We start from the raw sequence: 23,729 nt of genomic DNA, 5'->3' as shown, positions 1-23,729 counted from the left end.
GTGAGCACATTCAAAATAACTATACCATCTCATGCTAGATAGTATTAACAACATACATTTTACTCTGCCCTGAGCAATCCCTTATTCTGTATTTTACAATAAATTAAAATCAAATTCTCTCCAAAAATTTTCTCCACTTGAAAATTTCAAAGATATCCAAGAAGAAGGAACAAGTAATTGTTTATCAATATTATTGTGGCTAAATCGATATTATTTATATATGTAAAAAACAAAAACAATAATAATGTGCAACTGCTCAGTGATGGATTCCAAAAGGTTTTGTCAGATCTCCATTAAAATGAAGAACTGATAATAATTTATGTAATATGAAAATAAAAGGTGAAATACATTACACTTACAATGCACCTTACAGTACTGATTAACCTCTTAAATCCTGCATGTTGTCTAATATGACGAACCTCCAGGGTATCATTTCACAACTATATTCTAGAGGTTTATAAAAAAATAATTTACATTACATTGTCAGTGGCATACATTTTATTCTTCACTAAGAGAGAACATTTCCAGTTGTTTTCTCCATGTACTCCAACAATATATAAAACGTTACCAAATACTTCAATAATTCATCATTAATAAAATAACAATCATAAATACTGATATTAACTTGTTATTTCTGATGGATATGGTCAACATTTACTTAAGATAACAACTGTGAAAATGAGTGCTTGATGAAGACCGCTCACACGTGATATAATAACATTACCACTAATGACTATGTCTGTCTTCTTTTTCTGTGATCTAAGTAGAAAAGCAAAAGACAATTGTGATATTTCTTCCATTACTCCGTGAATAAAGAATACCAAAAATAATCTTGTACTACCCATAATGTTTGACACCTATAAACTAATGACTGCTCACTATGAGAAATATTTCAATTCACTTGGTAGTTCTAGAAGGAGTACTTATTACTCTAACTGTCTCCTGTCTGATTGATAAACATTATTAAACAGTTATTTACTACAACAGATCTTCAATTAATGCCAAACAGAATTAATTAAAATTCCCAAGACAATTGAAACAATGCATTTCTAGATATCCAATACTGTACTTGAAAACAGTTAAGACTGTCTTATAGCAGTATTATAACTAGTATCCTGATCTGAAGTGAGAAGGTGAAATAGAAAGAATGATTTAGAAGTTTCATATTTTCTAAAGATATCAGTGGCAGGAACATACTGTGTGAGAAAGTATTTAATGAGTATGAAACTTTCTCTTTCTACAAATATATACACAGAAAACCCAAAGAGAGTGAACAAGTTATATATACAACAGCCAAATTGCCAACTGCATTGGTAAAGCATTAAAAAATATTAGAGCCAATGGCTATGTAGTATATATATATATATATATATATATATATATATATATATATATATATATATATATATATATATATATATATATATATATATATATATATATATATATATATATATATATATATATATATATACATATATATATATATGATAAAATCACGGGATAATGGAAACAGACACGTGCTCGTTGTTTCCAATTTACTTTATCTTATCCACGTTTTCATTGTATTTACATGATATATAAACTATATATATATATATATATATATATATATATATATATATATATATATATATATATATATATATATATATATTTATATATATATATATATATATATATATATATATATATATATATATATATATATATATATATATATATATATATATATATATATATATATATATATATATATATATATATATATATATATATATATATATACAGTAGTATATATTATATATAGCTATATATATAAATTATTCATGCCGCTCATCCTTTTACAGTATGTACAGTCTTTATATATCAATGTATGACCTACAGTATATCCCTGAAAATTTAATAAAGACATCTTCCAGTTTTCATAATTTTAACTCATACTGTAATTGTTTTCATTATCTCCCATAAAATTAAAATGCAATTTATTTCCCCAAACACTTCACATGCAAACTTTGGGTACTAATGGATATCACCCCTGAAATCTCATTGATCTATTACAGTACCATGAAAACTGATTCCTATCTAAGGAGTCCTTCAAATCTGTGATTGGATAGTTAATGATTAATTAATGGAAAATTAATCTGCACCTTTATCTGAAATAACTATGAGTTTGTTAGATCTTTGAGCAATTTTCATGGGCTTACATAAGAAAAATCAGTAGAATCTTCCGCCAGCTATCTTGGATACGCCCACCTACAGTATTGCCTGGAAGGCAGGAGCAGCTTCAGTTGCCATGTGTCACTCACTACACTAGGACTATGTAACTATGCTCCATGCACCATATTATACCTTCTGTATAGTGTTTGTACCTTCTGTGAAGCACTTTTATGTGTATTATAACTACAGTACTGTGCTTCCAAATGCCCCTATGCAGCCTCCTGGTGATGCTACAGCTAGCAAGAAATGGGAAAAGTTTCAACTTTATAAACTACTGTATGGTAAAATGGTAAAAATCCAACCACCTATTACCCAACCACAGATAGCTGTAACACACAAGGTGGAACCAGTGTTATTTGTCAAGACCATTTTAATGGTCATTTAGAAGACATTAAGTACTGCAAACTGGGGACAGAATAACAATTAAATACTAACTGTAAATATAAACACGACACCACCAGCAGGACTGCATCTGCGTCTTACCATTGCATCGCTGGTTCAATGCCCAGGTCAGATGTGACAGATGTTATCCACTGTGATCCTACAAAGCATTGCAGGTTTTATCCAGGCAGTCTGGTTTCCTTTTGTACAGTACTAACACTGACAATGGAGGTCATATCAAAGAACAGAATGACTGTCTGAATGACTAGTAAGCTGACAAGTGATGGAAATGATAAATTAGAAAATTACTGTCTAGTTATCAACTGTGGTACAATACTGCTGAAATGTGTTTTAATCCATTTTTATTGGAAATACTGTGCCCTATGTAATTATTTTGTTCAGAGTGAAGTAAAAATAAACCAAGTACCTGTAATTTGTATTTAGGACTTGGCATTAGAATATCACATCTGCCAATACAGCGTAGGAGCTGCCAATGAACTAGTCTTTTATTTGAAATAATGTTTTACTTTGTTATTACTTTATGGCTATTATTTTTTTTAATGTAGTGATTATTGCTAGAATGTCATGAAATAATGGCAGAATTAGGTGTGGGGTCAATTATATGGCAGTTGAACAAGCCATTAATTGAAAGTTGGTGGTCAATGGAATGTTGGATAAGAGAGCATCTACCGGTATATGTACTGTATACTGTACAGTGAACCTCATCAATATGATTTCATTAGAGAGAATGGAAAGATAACGTAACATGTTTTTACAGTATATGGTGAGTAAGTTGAGGGATTGTGATAAGTGTCAATACACACAAGTGAGATGCTTTGACAAAGAGAGCTAACTGCTCTAAGACCCAATGGCAATGTCACAAGGCACCCCATTTCACTCACAAACTCATTGTTAGTAGCAGTAACCCAACCAAATCTTTATGGCAAACAATTACATAAGAATAATATGGCAATATAATATAAATATCTCCTCACAGCACATCTGTTTCAAACAACACACTATATTAATACTTCTCACAAAAATATTAGGAAAAGCATTTGCACAAATAACTTAATATGTTAATATCCCTTCCACCAATAAAATACTGCATCAATATCTTTCTTCAATGTAAACACACCAGAACTGACATGCTGTTTTAGTTCAACTTGGATGTAAACCTATAATGTACAGCAGTGTTATCTGTGTTGTTATTCTGGTACAGTATTGCAGTTTGGAGGGATACAAATGATGGAAAATCCCAAGTCCGTTCTTACAATGTTCCATATGTGTAGATGTTGAGTATTTCTACTTACTACTGTATGTTATAAATCAACTGAACAATCATCAAAGTTCACACAATCAACATAAACTTTTCTGTACTGTACTGTACTAGGCAATTAGATCAGGTTTTCTGTGTATATGAATATCAAAAGCCTTAATAAATGACAAGAGGAAATTTGTGCCTAAATAGACAGAGAAGGTTAAATAGGATTCATATTTAGATAAAGTTAAGTTTTCATATAGAGATTGAAGATTTTAAAAAGTTATTTGAATTGAGAATATGAGACTCTTAAGTGATGATAAGATGATATAAAAGTTTCATTTTAGCCAATGAACCAACCATCTATTTTGTTATAAAATATGTATTGCTAACATCTTTCTGTTCCTTTTTATCAGGATAACACTATAAAAATGCTGAAAAACCAACTACACATTAGCAAACATCAACCAATGACATATTATGAAAGACTAGCCTTAACAACCAGTAATATAAAACTAATAATAATCGTTATCACCCTTAATGACCTTATAAACATGATGTCACCACTAATAATTAGTAGTATGTGATGGATATGCAAAAATGTTGCCTTCAAGGACTTAATGGGGCATTAAACTAATCATTCCAACATCAAATGTTGGATTCCTTTTTCAAATATATTTCTGATTAGACAAATACTGTTTTTAATACAAATGAACAACTACAAAATTTCATGCTAGTAAAAAGTGTGCTGCTGTAAAGTATGTATACAGTATAAGCAATAAAAGTGTGTGAAAAAGCTAATTTGAAGGGATCAGGGCAGTTAAATGCTACTCACCACAGTTGACTATGATGTGATAAATTGCTGAGACTTATACAGTACTGTTTATCATTAAGTGATCTTGCACTCTTATTCTCTGATTCCCTCAGGTGCCAACAAATCCACCAATGTAGGAAGACACATTGTCAAATTATTGGTCATAAGACAGTGCCTTGTGATTAACAGCTTAATCAGCAAGAACTTATCTGATATTTATCCTCAATGAATATTACAAGGATTTGCTTTTGTCTCCCAATATTGACTGTGTATTAATTTTCTTTTCAAATATTACAAATAAATATCTGAAGTCAATCAATGTTAACTAATAAATATTTCCTGTCTGGCTGACACTACTAGAAAACACATAAGTAGTTTTATTAATTTCATTTTAATAGCAATTTTACTTTGCAAACTGGGTATTTAATATAAAACCTTGAAATATATTTTTCACACAAGGATACAGTGGCTTTGGATTATTTCATAAATTCACAATACAGTACTGTATACAAATTTATCAATGGTGTCAACAGTGAATGAGATGCTCTCTACATGATCTTTCTTGATGTTTTTACATAATTCTAAATGTAAAATAAATAAAAATAATTAATAGAAACAATCCACAGGTGTTATATATATATAATCATACAGTAGATCCCGCCACACCCGTAGATTTTTATTTTGTGATTTGCCAATCCATGGTCCATCGAATTGTGGTTCAAAACATTCATCATCCACTCAGATCCATGCCTTTTATTTTATGTTGCACTGGGAAATACTTAAAAACATTCTGGAAAATATTTCTTTGATGGAAATTTATAACATTGGATGGTATTCAAGCTTCAGGTATACAGTACTGTACATTGTATAATGCAGAAACTATGCTTCAAAATGTTGTTAAAAAATTGAAGTCCATGAAAGGTTAAGTGTATAAAGTACTGTTTACACATTAACAGTATAACTCCCGAGCCTTACATACAGTGTTTGGTTAATCTTCTTATCAGTAATATTACACAACACTGTAGTTGTGGTCAGATTTTCTTACAATTATCTACTTTATAGAATTGGTTTGTTGTTGGAAAGATAACTGCTGTTTACCTTCACTACCACTGCAACTCCATTGACTTTTCTGTAATTTGTAGAGACAGCTAAATATTTCAACATACTATTATAATTTTTTTCTGTTATAAAACATACAAAATAAAGCAGAAAGTTGGCAGAACAAAGATGCTAACACCATCACACCATTTTCAATTTACTCTCCTCACTCTTTCTCATCTCTCTTCCCTCTCCAATCTATTTTGCTGAGAGAAAAGAAGGAAGAGGAAGGTGCTTACCATATTCTCTCCTTGAGTAAGAAACCTCTCACTCCCCTGCCTCCGTTTCTTCTTCAATATCCTAGGGAGGAAGACGAGGAAGGAGGAGAGGAGAGTAAAGAAAAGAGAAAATTGGAGATAAGTTGGAAAGAGAGCCCCTCTCCCTCCACCATCAACCTCTCTCTCTTGTCCTCAGGAAAAAAGTGCAGTGAACTGTTATGCCAGTCACCTAAAGGTAAAGATGGGAACACAGCTGATCCATCAAGGAAAAGGTGCAGGCAGTAGCACTTCTTATGGCTCAGTGATGGGCGAGGCAGGTGTGTGTGTGTGTGTGTGTGTGTGTGTGTGTGTGTGTGTGTGTGTGTGTGTGTGTGTGTGTGTGTGTGTGTGTGTGTGTGTGTGTGTGTGTGTGTGTGTGTGTGTGTGTGTGTGTGTGTGTGTGTGTGTGTGTGTGTGTGTGTGTGTGTGTGTGTGTGTGTGTGTGTGTGTGTGTGTGTGTGTGTGTGTGTGTGTGTGTGTGTGTATTGTCTTTTGTAGCACCCATACAATTATATTAAAATGTCCATAATATTTTGCTTCAATTTTTATAAATTTATTTATAAACAGAATCTCTGCAACATTCACTAAACATAGTAAGTGAATATGATAATTACTTTTAGAATTCCAATAAATTTAGGGTAATATTTTCGGCCCCAGAACATAATCCATTATTTCCTATATGTGCCATTGATTTACATCTCACAATATTTATAATCCATGGGGTCTGTCAGGACCTGCTCCAGCAGATAATGTGGATTTACTGTATGTATGTGTGTGTGTGTGTGTGTGTGTGTGTGTGTGTGTGTGTGTGTGTGTGTGTGTGTGTTTATGTACTGTATGTGTTTCATGGGCATGTGTATGTGTCCATGTATGTGTCCATCTATATGTTCTGTGTGTGTGTGTGCATACGCATCATGTAGAACAACAACTATGATAAGTACATTTGTGCTTTTTGATACGCTTCTTTGATTTCATAAGGAAACCAGATTTAAGGCTTCATATAAAAATCTAATTCTGTGGGAGTACATGAAAAGGCCATGAAGAATCTGTTACTTTTTTGTTTTAATGATTATCAACACAGATTCTTTTCCAAGCACTGAGGCACACAGCAAAATACTTTTTTTTTCATTACTCATAATATGATTAAAATTTACTGAAACTAATTAATTTTTTTATTTTTTTTCCAATTGTTCACCATGGTTGACTGTTACTTTAATTCCTTTTGATTGTTTGGCTTCCAAATTATTAAACTTCTTTTATATTTCGTATTCATCAGTTTTATAAAAAATTAAACAACATTTGAAACATTTCATTCTATTAACTTTGGAATACCACCAACAGCATACCATTACAGTATATGCTAAATATAACATAGTGTTTAGGGTATATACATGTTTATCTTGAATATCACTACAGTACCTTAAAGTTTCAAAGTCAAACAGAATAATTTATTTTGAGAACACAATGTACAGTGCATTTCCTAGAGGTATGCCAATGGTGTCTCACAAGAATCTAGTAGTGTACAGTATAGAGAGTCCATGAACAATACTTGTTTCTGAAAGGCATAATATAATTTCACTGGTAAATTATTAAGTTTGTCACTTTTGGCTTTGGTGTTGTAAACAGATTTTAAATATGAAAGATTTGGTGTTATGATATTCAAAATTATTATTCTCTTAAAATTATTACCAAAAATTCTTCCACCACACAGCTTTTCATTTTAATTAGCTTCATCTTGATCCACGTAACTCATGCAAGCACTTCCTAACTGTAGGTTCAATATCAAAATTGGCAGTTTGCTTTCCTCATACCCTATCATTCTTTCAAATATTGTTAAGAGTTAGCTGAACATGTGTAGATGAAGATATCTTTTAACTTGTCCATCTTGTAAGCTAATCAGATAATTCATGTATCCACTGACCTTCCTTGGGAAATACAATATAAAAGCTACTTATCCTCTTTCAGACCCAACAAATTTTTGATGGTCTGTTGTGCTTTAGCAAGTGGTGCTTGTGCAGTAGGTGGTTCTTTTAGTGCTGAGTGAGGTAGGTTGAGGGCCAGAGGATCACGAAGCCTCTCCAAGTCACACTGTAACTCGGCCAAACGATTCTTGAGAACGTTGTACTTACCAATGTCCATCCCTAGTTTCTTGGCCCTCTTGTGGAAACAAAGCAGGAACTGTCTATCTCGAACCTCCGGTAAAACAAAGTCCTGTAAAGATTTGAAAATGTAATTCTTGGACAAATATTAAGGGAATTTATGTGAATCACAGAGTACTACCAAATTTTTTTTTTGTGGTTCATTTGGAAAACTGACTCTCACTAAACAATGACAATGATCCTATACTATAATTAGAAAGAGTCAACTGCCCAGGCTAATGATTTGAATTAAGACACTTTAATAGTCAGGCTCATTCTGTCAAGTTTCCAATGTAGACCAAAAATACTCATAAGGTGAGCTAGAGATCTATATTCATTATACATAACTTTCCAAACAACCTATTTCAAAAAACCTTTCAGGGAACATTAAAATTATCTCTGGAACCCACATCTGAGGAAACAAATGCCTTGTAATGCAAACACCAAGTCATCTACCCATCAGCTAACTACCACCTGAAAGAAAGGAAGGAAGAAAGGGGTTATAAAGAAAGAAATAGCATCTCCTAGCTGCTAATAAAACATCAGAGCAGGCAGAGACATCCAACCGACAGATTGTATGACTAGGAGCTGAAGGTCACTTGAACCTGAATGATGTTTTATTACTCACATGAGATCATGGAAAACATTTGTAATAGTCCAGTGACTGACTTATAGTTCTCACCTTTCTCACTGCTCCCAATTTACATGTGCTGCATTTGAGTAGCACACTCTACCTAGGAGTTTTAAATAAAATACCAGCAAGGTTTGGCATGCATATTCATGGATTATTCTGAATCGGTTATTTATTCTAAAAGTGAATCATGAGACAAAAGTTGTACGCTCATCAAAAAAAAAATAAAAAAAATAAAAAAAAACAGAAATAGATCTCTCACCTGTTTTGTGACGACGTAATAAGCATATGCTCCCATTGCTGTGCCATAAGTAACAAAGTATGTGACAGGTTCCATAATATCCCATGAATATTCCCACCATGTCAATCTTGCAAGAAATCCAAACTGGAGAGCCATATAACCTAATCCAGCCCAAGCTAAAATGGCTGTGCGTCGTTCAGCAGCTGCAACCAAATTTTCACGTTGCTGTTGAAAAATTTATAGATTTAGAGATATGACTACAGTGGATTCATACTGACACATGGAAAATATAGTCTAATAGTTACACACTTATATTAACACCCTGTACAAATATTCAGCTGACATATCAATTAAAACAATGACAAATTTTACATGACAGGTTACCATATATCACAAATAGATAAAAAATATACAGTATCTCTGATCAGTGTCATACTGTAGTTCCCATAAGACCACGGCTCACTACAGTGTACGTTATTCTTGCTATCCTATATTAGCTATCTATTAAATTTCCCTCTCAAACATATCTGAGGGAAAGGAACTAAGTACAGCCTCTCACATTTACCTGTCTACTAGAACACCTTCAACCAACAAGAACTTCTACAGTTACATGATTTACAATAGAAATATCATGCCTTGGTTATCAGTGCTATACCGATTAACACTGAAAATATGGTCAACTAAACAAATTAACTGCACTGTAATGTATTATAGTGTTAAGTATTTACAAGTAAATTGAACTGTACTCTAGTGACAATGAGATTCTGTAAATTATGACTGAGGATGTTGCTTGAATCTTAGAATAAGGTATACAGTACACTAAAACCTCCATAATTCTTAACTACATAATTTGTAATTTAATATAATTTGGATATTTAAAAAAATTCCAAATTGGCATCATATTCTTGAGCCCAAAAATGGTAAGATCAGAACACTTAAGAAGGTGCACACTAAGATTTCAGATTACGGAACTAGAGACACAAAATTCAACAACTAGGACTAATACTGTACAGTACACAAATCACCCCCCCCCCCTCCACTCCCCAGCTCCTCTCTACTCCTTAGAGAGGAGTCTGAAAAACGTAAGTTGTCAATTAGCATTGGTAGCTATAGTGCTTTGAGATCGCACACTACTTGTCCTACCTCACAACCCACTGACTTTCCATGGTTGGTTGTGAAATGAGCTCTCAGGATCAATCTCTTAGCTACTGTAAAATCTAATGACTCAAAAATATGAGTACAGAAGCTAGTTGCTGCAATGAGGAGGGATGTGGAAAGAGAACAGTCTTTGACTTACAAACTGCCTATAACAGTTACCTAAAGTTCCCTGTACAGTAAAGCAACATATCTGTCAATCGAAAAGCTTGAGACCAAGAGGCTTCCGTAAAGTCGATACTATCATGAACACTTGTCTTAAGTAAGCAAGTAATAAACCAGACTACTTGCATCAGTTTAGTTATATACTAATAGCTTCTGTAAATACCTGTACAGTATACAGGCACTCCCCGATTTATGAAGATCTAATTTATGAAAATCTAAATTTACAAAATAAAAAAATTGTCCCATGACAGTTACAAAAAAGGTCCCATGTTTCAATTTACATAAACAATGTCTGAAGTTACTTTTTTTTTTCATAATTTTTGCAGCAGGAAGATGTTGAGGTGCTGACATAGGTCTCTATGCTTCCTGTACCAGACCTGGTGAGTTTGTAAAGACTATTAAACTAAAAACAACATGGCTCACTGTCATGAGTAGGGTTGAAACTAGCGGTTAGCAGTTATTCATGAAGTAACATAGAGAACCTTTGTAATTGGCTTAGATCTCTGTTGCTAGCTGAGGTCCAGGCTTCCGACAGCTGATTGGCAGAGGGTGGCAGGAGGTCGCAGTGTGAACTTCACTGGAGGTGAGAGAGTATTGTATCAGGTTGTAGGATTATCCAACCCCTCGCAGGCTGTGTGTGTGTGTGTGTGCTAGTGTGGATTATACCCGGCCAAGAAGCCTGTTGGTGGAAGTCTCAAGTGAGGAACTGGTAGAGAATACAGTAAGGGTATTGTCCACTTTGAGTTTGCGAGCTATTTGTGGGACCAGTTAAGGAAGGGGAGGAGTAATTATGTCCTCCAGTGAAGAACCACCATTGGCCTTGGCTGTACTGTTAGATCCGTTTAAGTCAATGTAGTAATATCTCTGTTAGCCAGAATACCTTTTGGCTCAAACTTTCCAATAGATGGAATTTAAATTTGCTAAGAATTTTGCCAGAGAATTTCTCTCAATTCTGGGTTTGGGAATGATTTTCCGAGGTTGAAAACGAGGCGCATTTTCTGGAAAATTCAGAAAAAATTCCGGAAACTCTCCATATTTTCCCTCGGGACTAGGAGCAAATTCCGAAGATGAAATAATGTGCATTGTCTGAAAAATTTGCAATTTCTGGAAAATTCCAAGAAACTTTTCCCAGTACCTGGAAAATTTCCAGGGATGGGGGATTTTTTCCGGGTTTAAGAGAGTCATCTCATTACCCGGAAATCTCTCATTCCTGGAAGTGCTCTGCAACAATTGTTGCGGCTAACGGGGATATCACTGTACAGTACTTAGGTGTTGTCTGTGGTTTTACCATGTTATATGGCTAGGGCCTGGTATGTTATCAGTTGTCCTTCTATATGATCGTTGTCATGTTATACATGTTGGTCATGTTATGTGGTGAAATGAGTTTTCTGTATTTTGTGACTATAGTATGTTACTATTGTATGTTATATTTAGACAGTACAAATTTTCTTGGTCAATAATGCAGTTCTTCTGTTACTTCGAATTTGAAGTCGTGCCATGAATAAAAATGTCAAGCTGAACAGTATCAGCGACATCCGTGGATTCATTCATACATAAAGAATAAGACTCAAATCTATTCATTGTTCCCAATGTTTTCTTCTTTGTATTGTCTGCCATGTCATCAATCTTTCGAGTAACTGTTCACCATGAGAGACTAATAGAAAATAATTTATTCTTTTCAGGACAAAAAATTCTGCTGCAATTACAAGATACTCTTCTGCAAATGGCTCGAGTCATTTAATTCACTGATAGCATAACATACTGTTGTGTGGCTTACAACATTAGCATGAAATTTTTTTAATAATTCTTGTTGTCTACTGTACCTCTTCATCATGAAGTCACTTTGGCCTTTAATTTTATCATATTTGCCTGTGTGCTTTGAAGTAATGTATAATGATGGCAAATGAAGTATTCTTTCATCACTGCAACAGATTCTGAACATATCAAACATACTGGTCTGGCTTTAAATTAACAAAAAAATAATTTTTTTGTCCAATTGGCATTCAACTCTCTGCATTCAGTATCAACCGTCCTCTTCTTTATAACAGACTGTGTCATATTGTCTTAAAATCAATACCAATGCTTTGATACACTATGCACAAATAACTATGCAGCACACAACCTTTTTGATGTCTGACTTACGTACAGCAGACTTGAACCCAATGGTGAGTAAAGTCTGAATGTGTACTCCACATAATGCAGTGGTACTTGTACTCACATGAACAGAGCAATGTACTCAATAAAATCCACAGATTATTTTGCTGGTTGCTTAACTCCGGTTTGCTTATAAAATTGAAGAAAAAAAAAAATAAATTTGTATTATCTTTATTTACTTTTAAAATTAAAATGTTCACCACTTTAAAATACTTTTACTTGAGGGTCAAACTTATCTCATGGATGCCAAGTACTTGTGGGTTGCTCGGCAGGCCAGACATTGCCTGTGGGCCGTATTTTAACCACCCCTGATAAGGCTACAACTCAATATTATCCATTAACACATAAATACTATCATGATTGGTAATTTATATAAATCCTGCAAGTAGCCCTAACAATAGTATAAGGTCCCAAGCCAGAGCTCTGTTGAACATGATTGTCCTCTGTAGAACCAGCAGTGCACAGGAGAGGATGGAACCCCCTGTGCTGGAACTGGCATGAGAGTCCCATGTTCTATGATTGAGGTAGATAAAAATGGCATGTACGGTGGAATCTATATAAGCCATATAATTCCCATGCCTTGACTATGCAACATCCACATCAGTCAGAAACCCTTTATAAGATATCCAGGTATGGTTGGAAAATGGTCACCATTGTATCACTTGCCACTCTGCTCAGGAGAATGGTAAGATTGGTAAGTGGGGACTGTATGTGATATCATTGGTTATCCATGAAGTTATAGATTATAAAATTGATTATAACAGAAATGAAAAGATGGAAGAAAATTTTACCAAAGTAGAAACGACTGGTTACTATAATTCATTTTTCCATATACATTACCTGTACCAAGTCTCATGATATTGCACTGTTAGCTGCTTGAGAACATGATCATACAAGCTTGATGACAGACATACAGGCAAACAAACAAATGAACTGGTTGACCACAGCCATATTGGTAATAAACATTTTAATGAAAAGCCAAAGAATGTTGTTATGATTACAGTCACATGAGCTTTCCCGATCTGTACACAGTATTTCTAAAATTAATTCAACTCTATATGTACAATGCTATGCTGATATTCAAACTCATTGTTTCAGATTAATGTCCAGCCACTACTATTCTCCATGAAAAAAAAACTTGAAAATAAACAATGAATAGATACAATACAAAATAATCACTAAAATATATTACAGTAATTGTATTTAGACAGACTTAACCACCGTTAAGTCTATAATGATATACAGTATTTATTGATAATTTAGAGAAAAAGTAAAGTGACAGTAGTTAACTTAAAGTAGTAAAACTAAGTGATGTTTTAACAGAACATATACCTGTATATAAGTTCTGAGATGCACTGCTTGTGACTCCATTCTTGCATAATGCAAACCAATCACGTTCTTTTGAGCTGTGGAGAATTATTTTTTTTTTTTACCAACGAATTTTAAAATTATGAACTAACAGTAAATAGAACACAACTAAAATAGTTTAGTTTACCTTTTCAAGTGGAGCTAATTGTGATTTTAAGTCTTCAATCTGTGCCACAATATCTCGTTCCTTCATCACTTGGTGTTGGTCCACATTAAGAGCCATATAAAGCTTATTCACCAGCTGGCGGACATCTCCCATGTCACTTAGCTCTTCCTGTGTGTGTAAGGACAGTAGCTTAGTTAATATATTTGAGCATATTCTTGAAGTACAAAGATGTGAAGGAATGCTCCTATAATACCTTTTGACAGAACCTAAAGTCAAGCAGCTTTTGATGAGTCAACTGGAAATGGCCCCAGCACATCATCATCTTGCTGTTGCTTTATTGCTTCTGTTGTCTTCCTGCCTGGCATGAACCCCAACTGCATTTCATTAATGTCCACTCTCTCCCCCATCAACTTCAAAATCATTCTTTCCACAACTTTTATAACCTGACTGAACAGTTTCCTGACCCTATACAGTAGTTTCTGTGTTCAATTGCATCATTTTACCCTTGTAAGTGTTCACAAGCATTCTTCAGCCAGTCAGCTGGAAGAATGGGCAATTCAGTCACCATTGTCATGGCAGCATTGTCTGATGCTTACAACATTTCTATAACTATTCCAGAGTCACAAGTAGCCTTTCCTTTACTGTATATTTCCTTCGCCTTTTTGTTAATAAATTTCTTCACACATATTATCTTTCAGTCCTTGGGTATGATACCTGTGCTGATTCTCGTTACCAACAACCACATTTTTAGTCAGATCTCACTCACTGTTAACCAGTAACATTCTTGTCTCAACATACTTGTATTATTTGTCTTGCTATTCTGTACACCTCACCTATAGCAGCCACACCATTCAGCTTATCCACAAATGCATCTTGTTCAAACTTCTTAGCCTTGTAAAAACTTTCTTCTGGCCCTGTGCTTGGCCTTCAGGTACTCTTCCTTATCACCTCCCATCTTCCAGGGATTATACAATCTTCTTTTCTCCTTTATCACTATGCCCACTTCATCATTCCACCATCAAGTTACTGCATGTCTGGCTGCATCCTCTGTCCTTCCACAGACCTTGTTAGCCACAATTAACAGCCCACCCTTTAATGTGGCCCGGGAACCCTAAGTTATTCTAAAGTATTAATCCTTTTTGGATACACCAATTACCATTCCTTTCCACCTGGCAACATCAGCCTAAATTGAGTGGTACTCAGTGCAGGAGTTGCCGAGCAGCCCAATCAGCACTCATCACAAAGTAGTGGTGGCTCCACCCTCTATGAAGCTGAATGAATCTTGATCAGCCAACACATCACACAGACAGTTCCAACTGATTAATCATAAAACCAAGGGAAGAGTGAGGGTTTCCAAGCGGTCTGGTTTTGGGCTTCATCAGATAACAGGGTTTCTGGTTATCATTCTTGAACCAGGCAGCTCTTGTAATCTAAATCCAGCTTCAATGAAAGGAAGGAGGCATAGGCACACCAAAACTCCAGGATCACACAGTTAAACACTCCACACAAAGGTGTACTCAGTGTATTCACAAGGTATAGAATTCCAAACTCCCCGACTCTGTTACCAAATGGGTCTAGTGTTATCCTGGGCTCAACCCGATATAATAAGAGTCCAGAGCCCCATCAGAAGTGGTTATATGTCATACCAATGATGTTTTGTTAAAAATAGTTCATAGCAAGTGAATCATATGCATACCATACAAGTCAGACATAAAAGAATGAAGTAATAAAGAAACTGAAAAAGTAAAAACAAAATTATTCTTTAACACTAACAATAATTTCCTTTCCAGCGATCCATTACAGAATCAAAACATTAACCTACACCTCTGAATAGACTGGGGAAAAAAATTACCCTAGAAAATCCCAACATGAAACTTGGGATATGGGTAAAAATTTGTCTTTTACTGAACTTCTAGATCAAACCTAGAAGAGGAAAAAGAAAAGGCTGTGGAATAAATCAGATGAAGGAAACCAAACTAAGCCAAAGTGATTCCCAAAGGGGCCAGACAGGTTATTAAGATTAATATGGATACAGTATACCCAACCCTATACTCTCCCGCACACAAGAAGGTAAAAGGGCTGCCATATATTATCCAACTCTTAAGTTAAGTACTTTTTTATGTTGCGCACCCATTCATAGTTGGCTCAACAGAATGTGCCAGGACCAACCCCATACTCTGGGAATGTGCAGTAACACAAGCCACTTGGCTGGGGTCTAAACTTAAGTGAGTTAGTGATAGGAAGAGTATCCAGACATAAAACTTGCTCTAAATTTGCATGATGGTAACTGGTCCACCATGCCATTCAGGTAACCACGGATAACCCATGCAAACAGGGAAAATGGCTCTAAACAGCGATGATGATGATGACACTCCATGACATACCAAGGTAAGCTTCTGTTCCTCTGGCACTACCACTCGGTAGGAGATGTCGTTGATGATCAGGTCAAAATCGGTCATGAGCAGAGATTCGATGCTGTCCGAGGTGGAGATTCGTACTCCATCTGCAAAAATTGGTACGGATTAAAGTAAAAATGATTACACTGTACTTTTATTTATAAATGTCAATGTTAAAAAGAAATAAGCTATTATAACACTGAACTCTATCTTCCCTACCCAAAGTACTGTACTGTATATCTGACTTCAAATCAAAGACTTTGTACAGTAATTAAAAGGACTTCAACATTAAACAGTATCTATAACACAATAAGATATTTTAGGTTTCACTGTTTCCAGCTACCCATTACAAGTTTTTATATTTCAATCCAAATAATACAAAGCCACTGTAATACACTTATCAAATTTTGCATCAATACAATTATAGGTTATGAAGTAAACATTTGGATAGTTCTATATTGTAGTTTTGTAAAGTGGGGTTGGCATTTAGCACTATAGACTGTGACCAGGCTGTGATGTGTAGCGGCTTAAAATTATAACTGACTTGGGTTACCATTCACTACACCAGGGCTCTGTGACATCAGCAATTACACTCTGCTCACAAAGTTTACTGTCTGGTATATTATTCATCTATGGTACAGTACAAGTGCTTTGAATTGTATCATCTGCGGCTTTTTCTTTTCTGTTTTTACCCATTTTCATAGCTTACTGATATTACAGTTAGTGCAATAGATGTGCTCACTGGAGGTCATATCATCCGATCATAATCTCAAGAGCCATTGTATTTATCTTATAGTCCTGTGAAACTGTTGAAGTGGTACAGTAATTACATTTGACGCCATGTCCACCACACAAGTGCAGTACTGTAGTGCATTTTTTAATGTAAACACAATCAATCTTGAACACGAGAACTGTAATTTTATGAATGTTTTCAAGGTAAAGTTGATATATCTCTCCCCTGAACACCATATTTCTGTATTCCACTTCAAAATGTAACTGGTCTCGGAGTTTTATTTTGGGCTTTTCAAGGATGTTCTGATACTGTCATGACTTGTAAATACAGTACTGGAATATTTATGTAGTGTACGTTATCATCGATGACATATAATAAAATGAGACTCTAGGAGACAAGAACAGAACCTAAAATTTAAGGTGGGAAGGAGAGCAATACAAGAGAGGAATGGAGGTGAGACATGCAATAAGATGGGAGGTGAGACAGGTGATAAGATGGGAGGTGAGACAGGTGATAAGATGGAAGGTGAGACAGGTGATAAGATGGAAGGTGAGACAGGTGATAAGATGGGAGGTGAGACAGGTGATAAGATGGGAGGTGAGACAGGTGATAAAAATGAGAGGTGAGACAGGTGGGACAGGTAAGAGTAACCTACCTGTAGTTCTGAGGACGACCCTGTCAATGCCGTGGTCCTCGTGGGTCAGCTGATGCACCAGGTCCTGCACGGTGTGGGTGACGGGCCGTAGAGTGAAGCGACAAAGGTCTCGCCGGGAAGGCAGCGGCACTGTCAACTGTGGCAGCCCATTACAAACCTCCACCGTCACACCTGCAACATAATGTAACATATTACACAACAGCACCGTCACATCTGCGGGATAAACTGCAACACACGCCATCGTCACACCTCCAAGAAAAGACAACATGTTACGTACCAATACTACAATGCCTGTAACACAATATATCATGTTAAAGACAGTCATCGTCACATCTGTAACACCATCACAGTCTGTGTTACTACGAGCACAGATAGTTACAGATGGCATAGTTTGTGTTACTGTCAGCATAAATAGGCTGCATTTATTACTCAAGTTATGTTTTCTGTTTTTGTCTTGGAGGAGGTAAACATTTTCACACCTAGAGTAGTTTAAAACCAAACCTAACCTATGACCATAAACTCGGCCCATCATGGAAAACAAGTTCTCCTATTTCTATAATGCTATTTTTTTTCCCCTATATGATAGCAGTGACAGTAATGAGTGAAAACTGTAATTAAGAGAAAGTTTTGATTTAGTGGCTGTGTGTGTGTGTGTGTGTGTGTGTGTGTGTGTTTGTGTGTGTGTGTGTGTGTGTACCTCTAGATGACTCATACAACTATACTTTGTCCTATGCCAGTTTAACTTTCTCTTCTGATGACCTGACTTATTACCTCCATGTCTGTATTACCTCCATGTCTGTATTACCTCCAAGTCTGTATTACCTCCATGTCTGTATTACCTCCATGTCTGTACCTCCATGTCTGTATTACCTCCATGTCTGTATTACCTCCATGTCTGTATTACCTCCATGTCTGTATTACTCCATGTCTCCATGTCTGTATTACCTCCATGTCTGTATTATATTTCAAAACTCATATAAAGAATATTAAATATATTTTCCAGATAAATTTAATTTTAAAACACATAATTCAATCTAATATAACAGCGAGAAAGTGTGGGGGAAGTGAAGTGTGGGGGAAAGTAAGTGTGGGGAAAGTAAGTGTGGGAAAGTGTGTGGGGAAGTAAAGAAGTAAGTGGGAAAAGTGTGGGGAAGTGTGGGTGGGAAGTAAGTGTGGGGGAAAAGCAGTGTGGGGAAGTAAGTAAGGGAAGTAAGTGGGAAGGGTGGGGTGGGGAGGGTGTGGGGGAGGGGAAGTGGGGGAGGGGGGGGGGGGGGGAGGGGAGTGGGGGAGGGGAGGTGAGGAGGAAGTAAGGCGTGGGGGAAAGATAGGGTGTCACCTTCGGGCTTCACCTCACCTGTGTTGTACTACCTGACGTTTCTGCCCGCCTGGAACTAAACAGGAAGCAGCATGACATCACACACATGTAACCTCATCCCCTATGACTCATTCATTCGCCCCTGGCTCCTTTGGCTCCTGTTACACCTGCTGCTACCACTACCACACGTGCGGCACCTGTGGGTCGTTCATACCGCCAAAAGTTGCGTAGTTGCGTATATGTCCAGGTGAGTCTGATAATGTTTCATGAACTCTGACACCCTTTATATATTTCCGAACGTTTGAGACACCTCTGGACAATGACCATCACCACACCTCTACAGTCATCACCTTACTACCATCACTGCCCCCCCCCCCCTACACACACACTACCCTGCAACCATCACTGCTCCACATCCACCACTGTTTCAATTCATCAAAACTCCACATCCCAATATTCATCCTCTTCAATCCATACTCTGTTAACACCACAGCACCAAATCCATCACCATGCTGCTGGTGACCGTGAGACAGGTGGTCCTCGCAGCTGGGGGAGTGGGGGGGGGGAGCACCAGGCCAGTAGGAAGTGTGTGTGTGTGTGTGAAGACGAGGAGACGAAAGCACAGCAGGAGTGTGACGGATGGCCGCGGCTTATAGTTCTGTAAACCACACAGGTAGCCTAAAAATAGACTTCCGTGTAGCTACATTAGAAGAGGTCTGTACAACGTAAGAGGAAAGGCGGCCACTGAGTTTCTACCTGACCACAGACATGCCAAGGTCAGCAGCCTCCTTGTGTGTCAACAGATGTACGCTAACACACGTGCAGGCAGGGAGAGGTCCACACCAACTCTGAAAGAATTAACCAACTACCTACAAGAGATCCTTAAACACTAAGAGCTGAGCTAACAATATAAACATCTCCAAAAAACACAGCAGGAGCGTGTGTTGTGAGGACTTTCTGCACCTGACTGAACAAGCTGGTAATATGCAACGACGAAGTTAATGGTGTGAATTCAGGTGTCAACAACTACAGACCTCACAACTCATTAATTACTGGATACGAGGCCTCGAGTCTCCTTCATTGGTAAGGGCGTGTATCATGTAGCGTGAAAAACACTTCGGGTTACCTTACAACAAAGTGCACCAACATATACTGTACATCACACGCCTTCTGTCCTCGGGCACTCTCAATCCCACTTACAAATGGATACTTAGCCTTACAAACTTGGAGAAGTAAAGATGGTCGAGTGCAGTGCTTGGCCACGCTGCCTACTTGTATACAGAAGGTTTAGTAATGAATTCTGTACCCATGATAATGTTTAAGCAGTCATGCCTAAAGGAGTCATTTTAGTGGAGACAGTCAATTGACCTTTTGTCCACACATTTTAGCAAGGGCATCAAGATAAATAGATTGATAGTATATTAGAGTCAGTGGATTAACTAGAACTGTTGTATGGGGAAGAGAGTTTAGCCTTGAGGTAAGAGGAAGAAATTGTACTTGAGGCAGCCACGACCTTTGTGAGCGGGATCCATAACAACTTGATCTCAACCCTTAATAAGTGCGATTTGCTGCGTCTGGTTTTGTGAGATTGAGTACGTGGTAGTTAGTACTTAGGTGAGACTGAGTACGTGGCGCTCGGTACTTAAGTGAGACTGAATATGTGGCACTTAGTACTTAGGTGAGACTGAGTACGTGGCGCTCGGTACTTAGGTGAGACTGAGTGATGATACGATTGTCTGTGGTAATAACTGGTATAAAATGCGTGAAAGTACGGAGTAGATGTCTAATTGGTGTCTCTGGATGTACTCTAGTGTGTATACGAGTACTATTGGGCTAGATCATAACAACAACACATCCCGGTCAACGTTGAGAGAGCCGTCAGTAGATAGATAGTAACTTGTGATGTTTTTAGTTTGGAGGTGTTAAAAGTCCAGGGCAGGTGAGTTTAGAGATGTCAGAGAGACCTCACACGCAGAGCTGAACGAAGAACCAACTTGGTATTATATCCTGAAGTTTGGGATTTACCTTTAATTAAGCGACGTTATGGAGACAATGTTATCAAGATCACTTAGGAGGAGGCCAGGAAAGAGGGGGGTGGGGGGGTTAAGGTTATTATGAGGTTATTTTTTTTTAATGCCTCACTCACCTGTCAAACCCTTAAATGTTTCACCTAATGACCACATCCTGTAGTCACATTCCAGTATAACACAGCCCCCCACCCCCCTGTTCTCTTACCCAGTAATACTTTTTCCTCCCTGCTGCCACGCCCTGCTGTTACACCCACTGCCACATCCTGCTTTAGTCACCCCTGTCACACGTACTGTCTCACACTCCCGTCATATTAAGCTGTCTTACGTGGCTGTCAAACCCATCTGTCTCATTCACCTGTCCTACACACCTGTCCCACACCCTAATGTATTTCCCTTCTGCCCCACCCAGCTGCCCTTTCCTGCTGACCTACCCCGCTGCCTTTTCCCCCACCCCATTGCCCTTCCCGACTGCCCCACCCCATTGCCCTTCCCGACTGCCCCACCCCATTGCCCTTCCCGACTGCCCTACCCCGCTGCCCCTCCCGGAGTTCCACTTTTTCTCCCACAAGGTCGACTGTTGACTTATGAACAGAATATTAACAATACTATTATCATGTTTCCCTCGTTATCCTCGCTATTCCCTCCTCCAACATTCTTATATACGTCCTTCTTTATTCTCTTGTATCTTATTATTGAATTATCACACTCCCCTCCTCGTTTCTTTACCTTCATTTGTTATAAGCTTCAATTTTATCTGTAATCATCAGTTCTCTTAATTCTTTCACGGTTTTTGTTGTTGTTGTTGTTGTTGTTTTTGTCGTTGTTTTTGTTGCTTTCTCTCTTTTTACTCCTGTCCCCCAACACCACACCACACCACACCACACCACACCACACCACACCACACCACACCACACCACACCACACCACGACAGGGTATATACCAAGTCATGTCAAAATAATACCAGAAAATACCAGTTCACCCAAAGACATGTCGGGACACACAAAGCCACCGACACACGGGGACATGTCATGACACAAGACACCGTGACACGTGAGAACACTTCAGAACACACCAGGAATGTGAGACACACCAAGGCATGTCCAAGGACTCGAGGTCATGTCAGAACACACCAGCTGACGTCAGAACACACCAGTTGACGTCAGAACACATCGGTTGACGTCAGAACACACCAGCTGACGTCAGAACACACCAGCTGACGTCAGAACACACCAGTTGACGTCAGAACACACCAGTTGACGTCAGAACACACCAGCTGACGTCAGATCACTCAAACATGTCAGACACACCTGCACATGTACCGGTAAGTTTAAGACACGTCAGATTACACCGCCCATATCATGACACACTGGGACATGTCACATCACTCCAGGACAACATTAGGGCATGTCAGCTTACACGAAACCATATCATGACACACTGGGACATGTCACATCATTCCAGGACAACATTAGGGCATGTCAGCTTACACGAAACCATATCATGACACACTGGGACATGTTACATTACTCCAGGACAACATTAGGACATGTCAGCTTACACGAAACCATATCATGACACACTGGGACATGTCACATCATTCCAGGACAACATTAGGGCATGTCAGCTTACACGAAACCATATCATGACACACTGGGACATGTTACATTACTCCAGGACAACATTAGGACATGTCAGCTTACACGAAACCATATCATGACACACTGGGACATGTTACATTACTCCAGGACAACATTAGGACATGTCAACTTACACCAGACCATGTCATGACACACTGGGACATGTTACATTACTCCAGGACAACATTAGGCCATGTCAGCTTACACCAGACCATGTCATGACAAGGTAATACACACCTAATACAATAATAACAAGCGGGTACACAAAGTGGTCACGTGTCTCGAATTGCTCTTCCTGTTGCTCTTGTTATTCCCGGGTTGACGAAGACGAAGACGAAGAAGAGAAGAACACTGATGCTGCTCACTAAACAAGGGAGTCTGTGGCCAGGATATGAACCATTTTATACACCTTAGCACCGTCACGAGAGGTTCAAGGACAGATGAACATATTTGAACCTTAAGGAACTGTGACGGAGATAAATATGATCCCAGAGTTTAAAATACAAAGAAGTTAATAGGAGACATTACACATTTACTAGCACACCTCGTCTCTACGGTGCTTAGTTTAATGTCACCATTTTTATACATATGAAAAAGTGAGAAAAGGTAAGTCTAATGAGGGTTAATTTAGTTGATGAAAAAGGAGAGTATTTGTGTAGTTACTAGGGGGTTGGGGAGGCTGTGGGGGAGGGGGGGGATTAGGTCACTTTTGATACGGATGAGAGGAGTAATAAATATATGTAGTGTCATAGCCATTTTTAAGAGATGATATTTTTTTTTAGATCGTTTTTATGATCTAGTCTCCCTCTTCCTCCTCCTCCTCCTCCGACTGGGATGAGGTGGGGGCGAGTCTCAAGCCCCCCCCCTCCTCCTCCTCCACCCCCTCCCTCCCCAGTCGGTAAAAAGAACACACTCACCTACACCACAAATATTTATAAGAACTTTAATGATGGGGACTTTATTCGTTGTGTGG

At 37.5% G+C, this 23,729-nt stretch overlaps 1 protein-coding gene across 1 annotated transcript in view; it reads right to left on the bottom strand.

Moving 5' to 3' along the window:
- Positions 1 to 7,076: 7,076 nt before the first annotated feature.
- LOC121877435 (calcium uniporter protein, mitochondrial-like) overlaps positions 7,077 to 23,729 on the bottom strand; it is a 79,111-nt gene continuing 62,458 nt past the window's right edge. Inside the window, exons 3-7 of the mRNA XM_042383199.1 lie at positions 17,774 to 17,944; positions 16,374 to 16,492; positions 14,011 to 14,157; positions 9,063 to 9,266; positions 7,077 to 8,242 (exon numbers count right to left, since the gene is read on the bottom strand). Coding sequence (XP_042239133.1) covers positions 7,979 to 8,242; positions 9,063 to 9,266; positions 14,011 to 14,157; positions 16,374 to 16,492; positions 17,774 to 17,944 — 905 coding nt within the window. The 3' untranslated portion in view covers positions 7,077 to 7,978. The remainder of the gene's footprint in view (positions 8,243 to 9,062; positions 9,267 to 14,010; positions 14,158 to 16,373; positions 16,493 to 17,773; positions 17,945 to 23,729) is intronic.

Source organism: Homarus americanus, unplaced genomic scaffold, assembly GCF_018991925.1.
Source record: "Homarus americanus isolate GMGI-L3 unplaced genomic scaffold, GMGI_Hamer_2.0 scaffold367, whole genome shotgun sequence".
Lineage (NCBI taxonomy): Eukaryota > Metazoa > Arthropoda > Malacostraca > Decapoda > Nephropidae > Homarus > Homarus americanus.
Note: the sequence above shows the minus strand (reverse complement) of the source record. Positions and strands in the feature narration are given on the sequence as shown.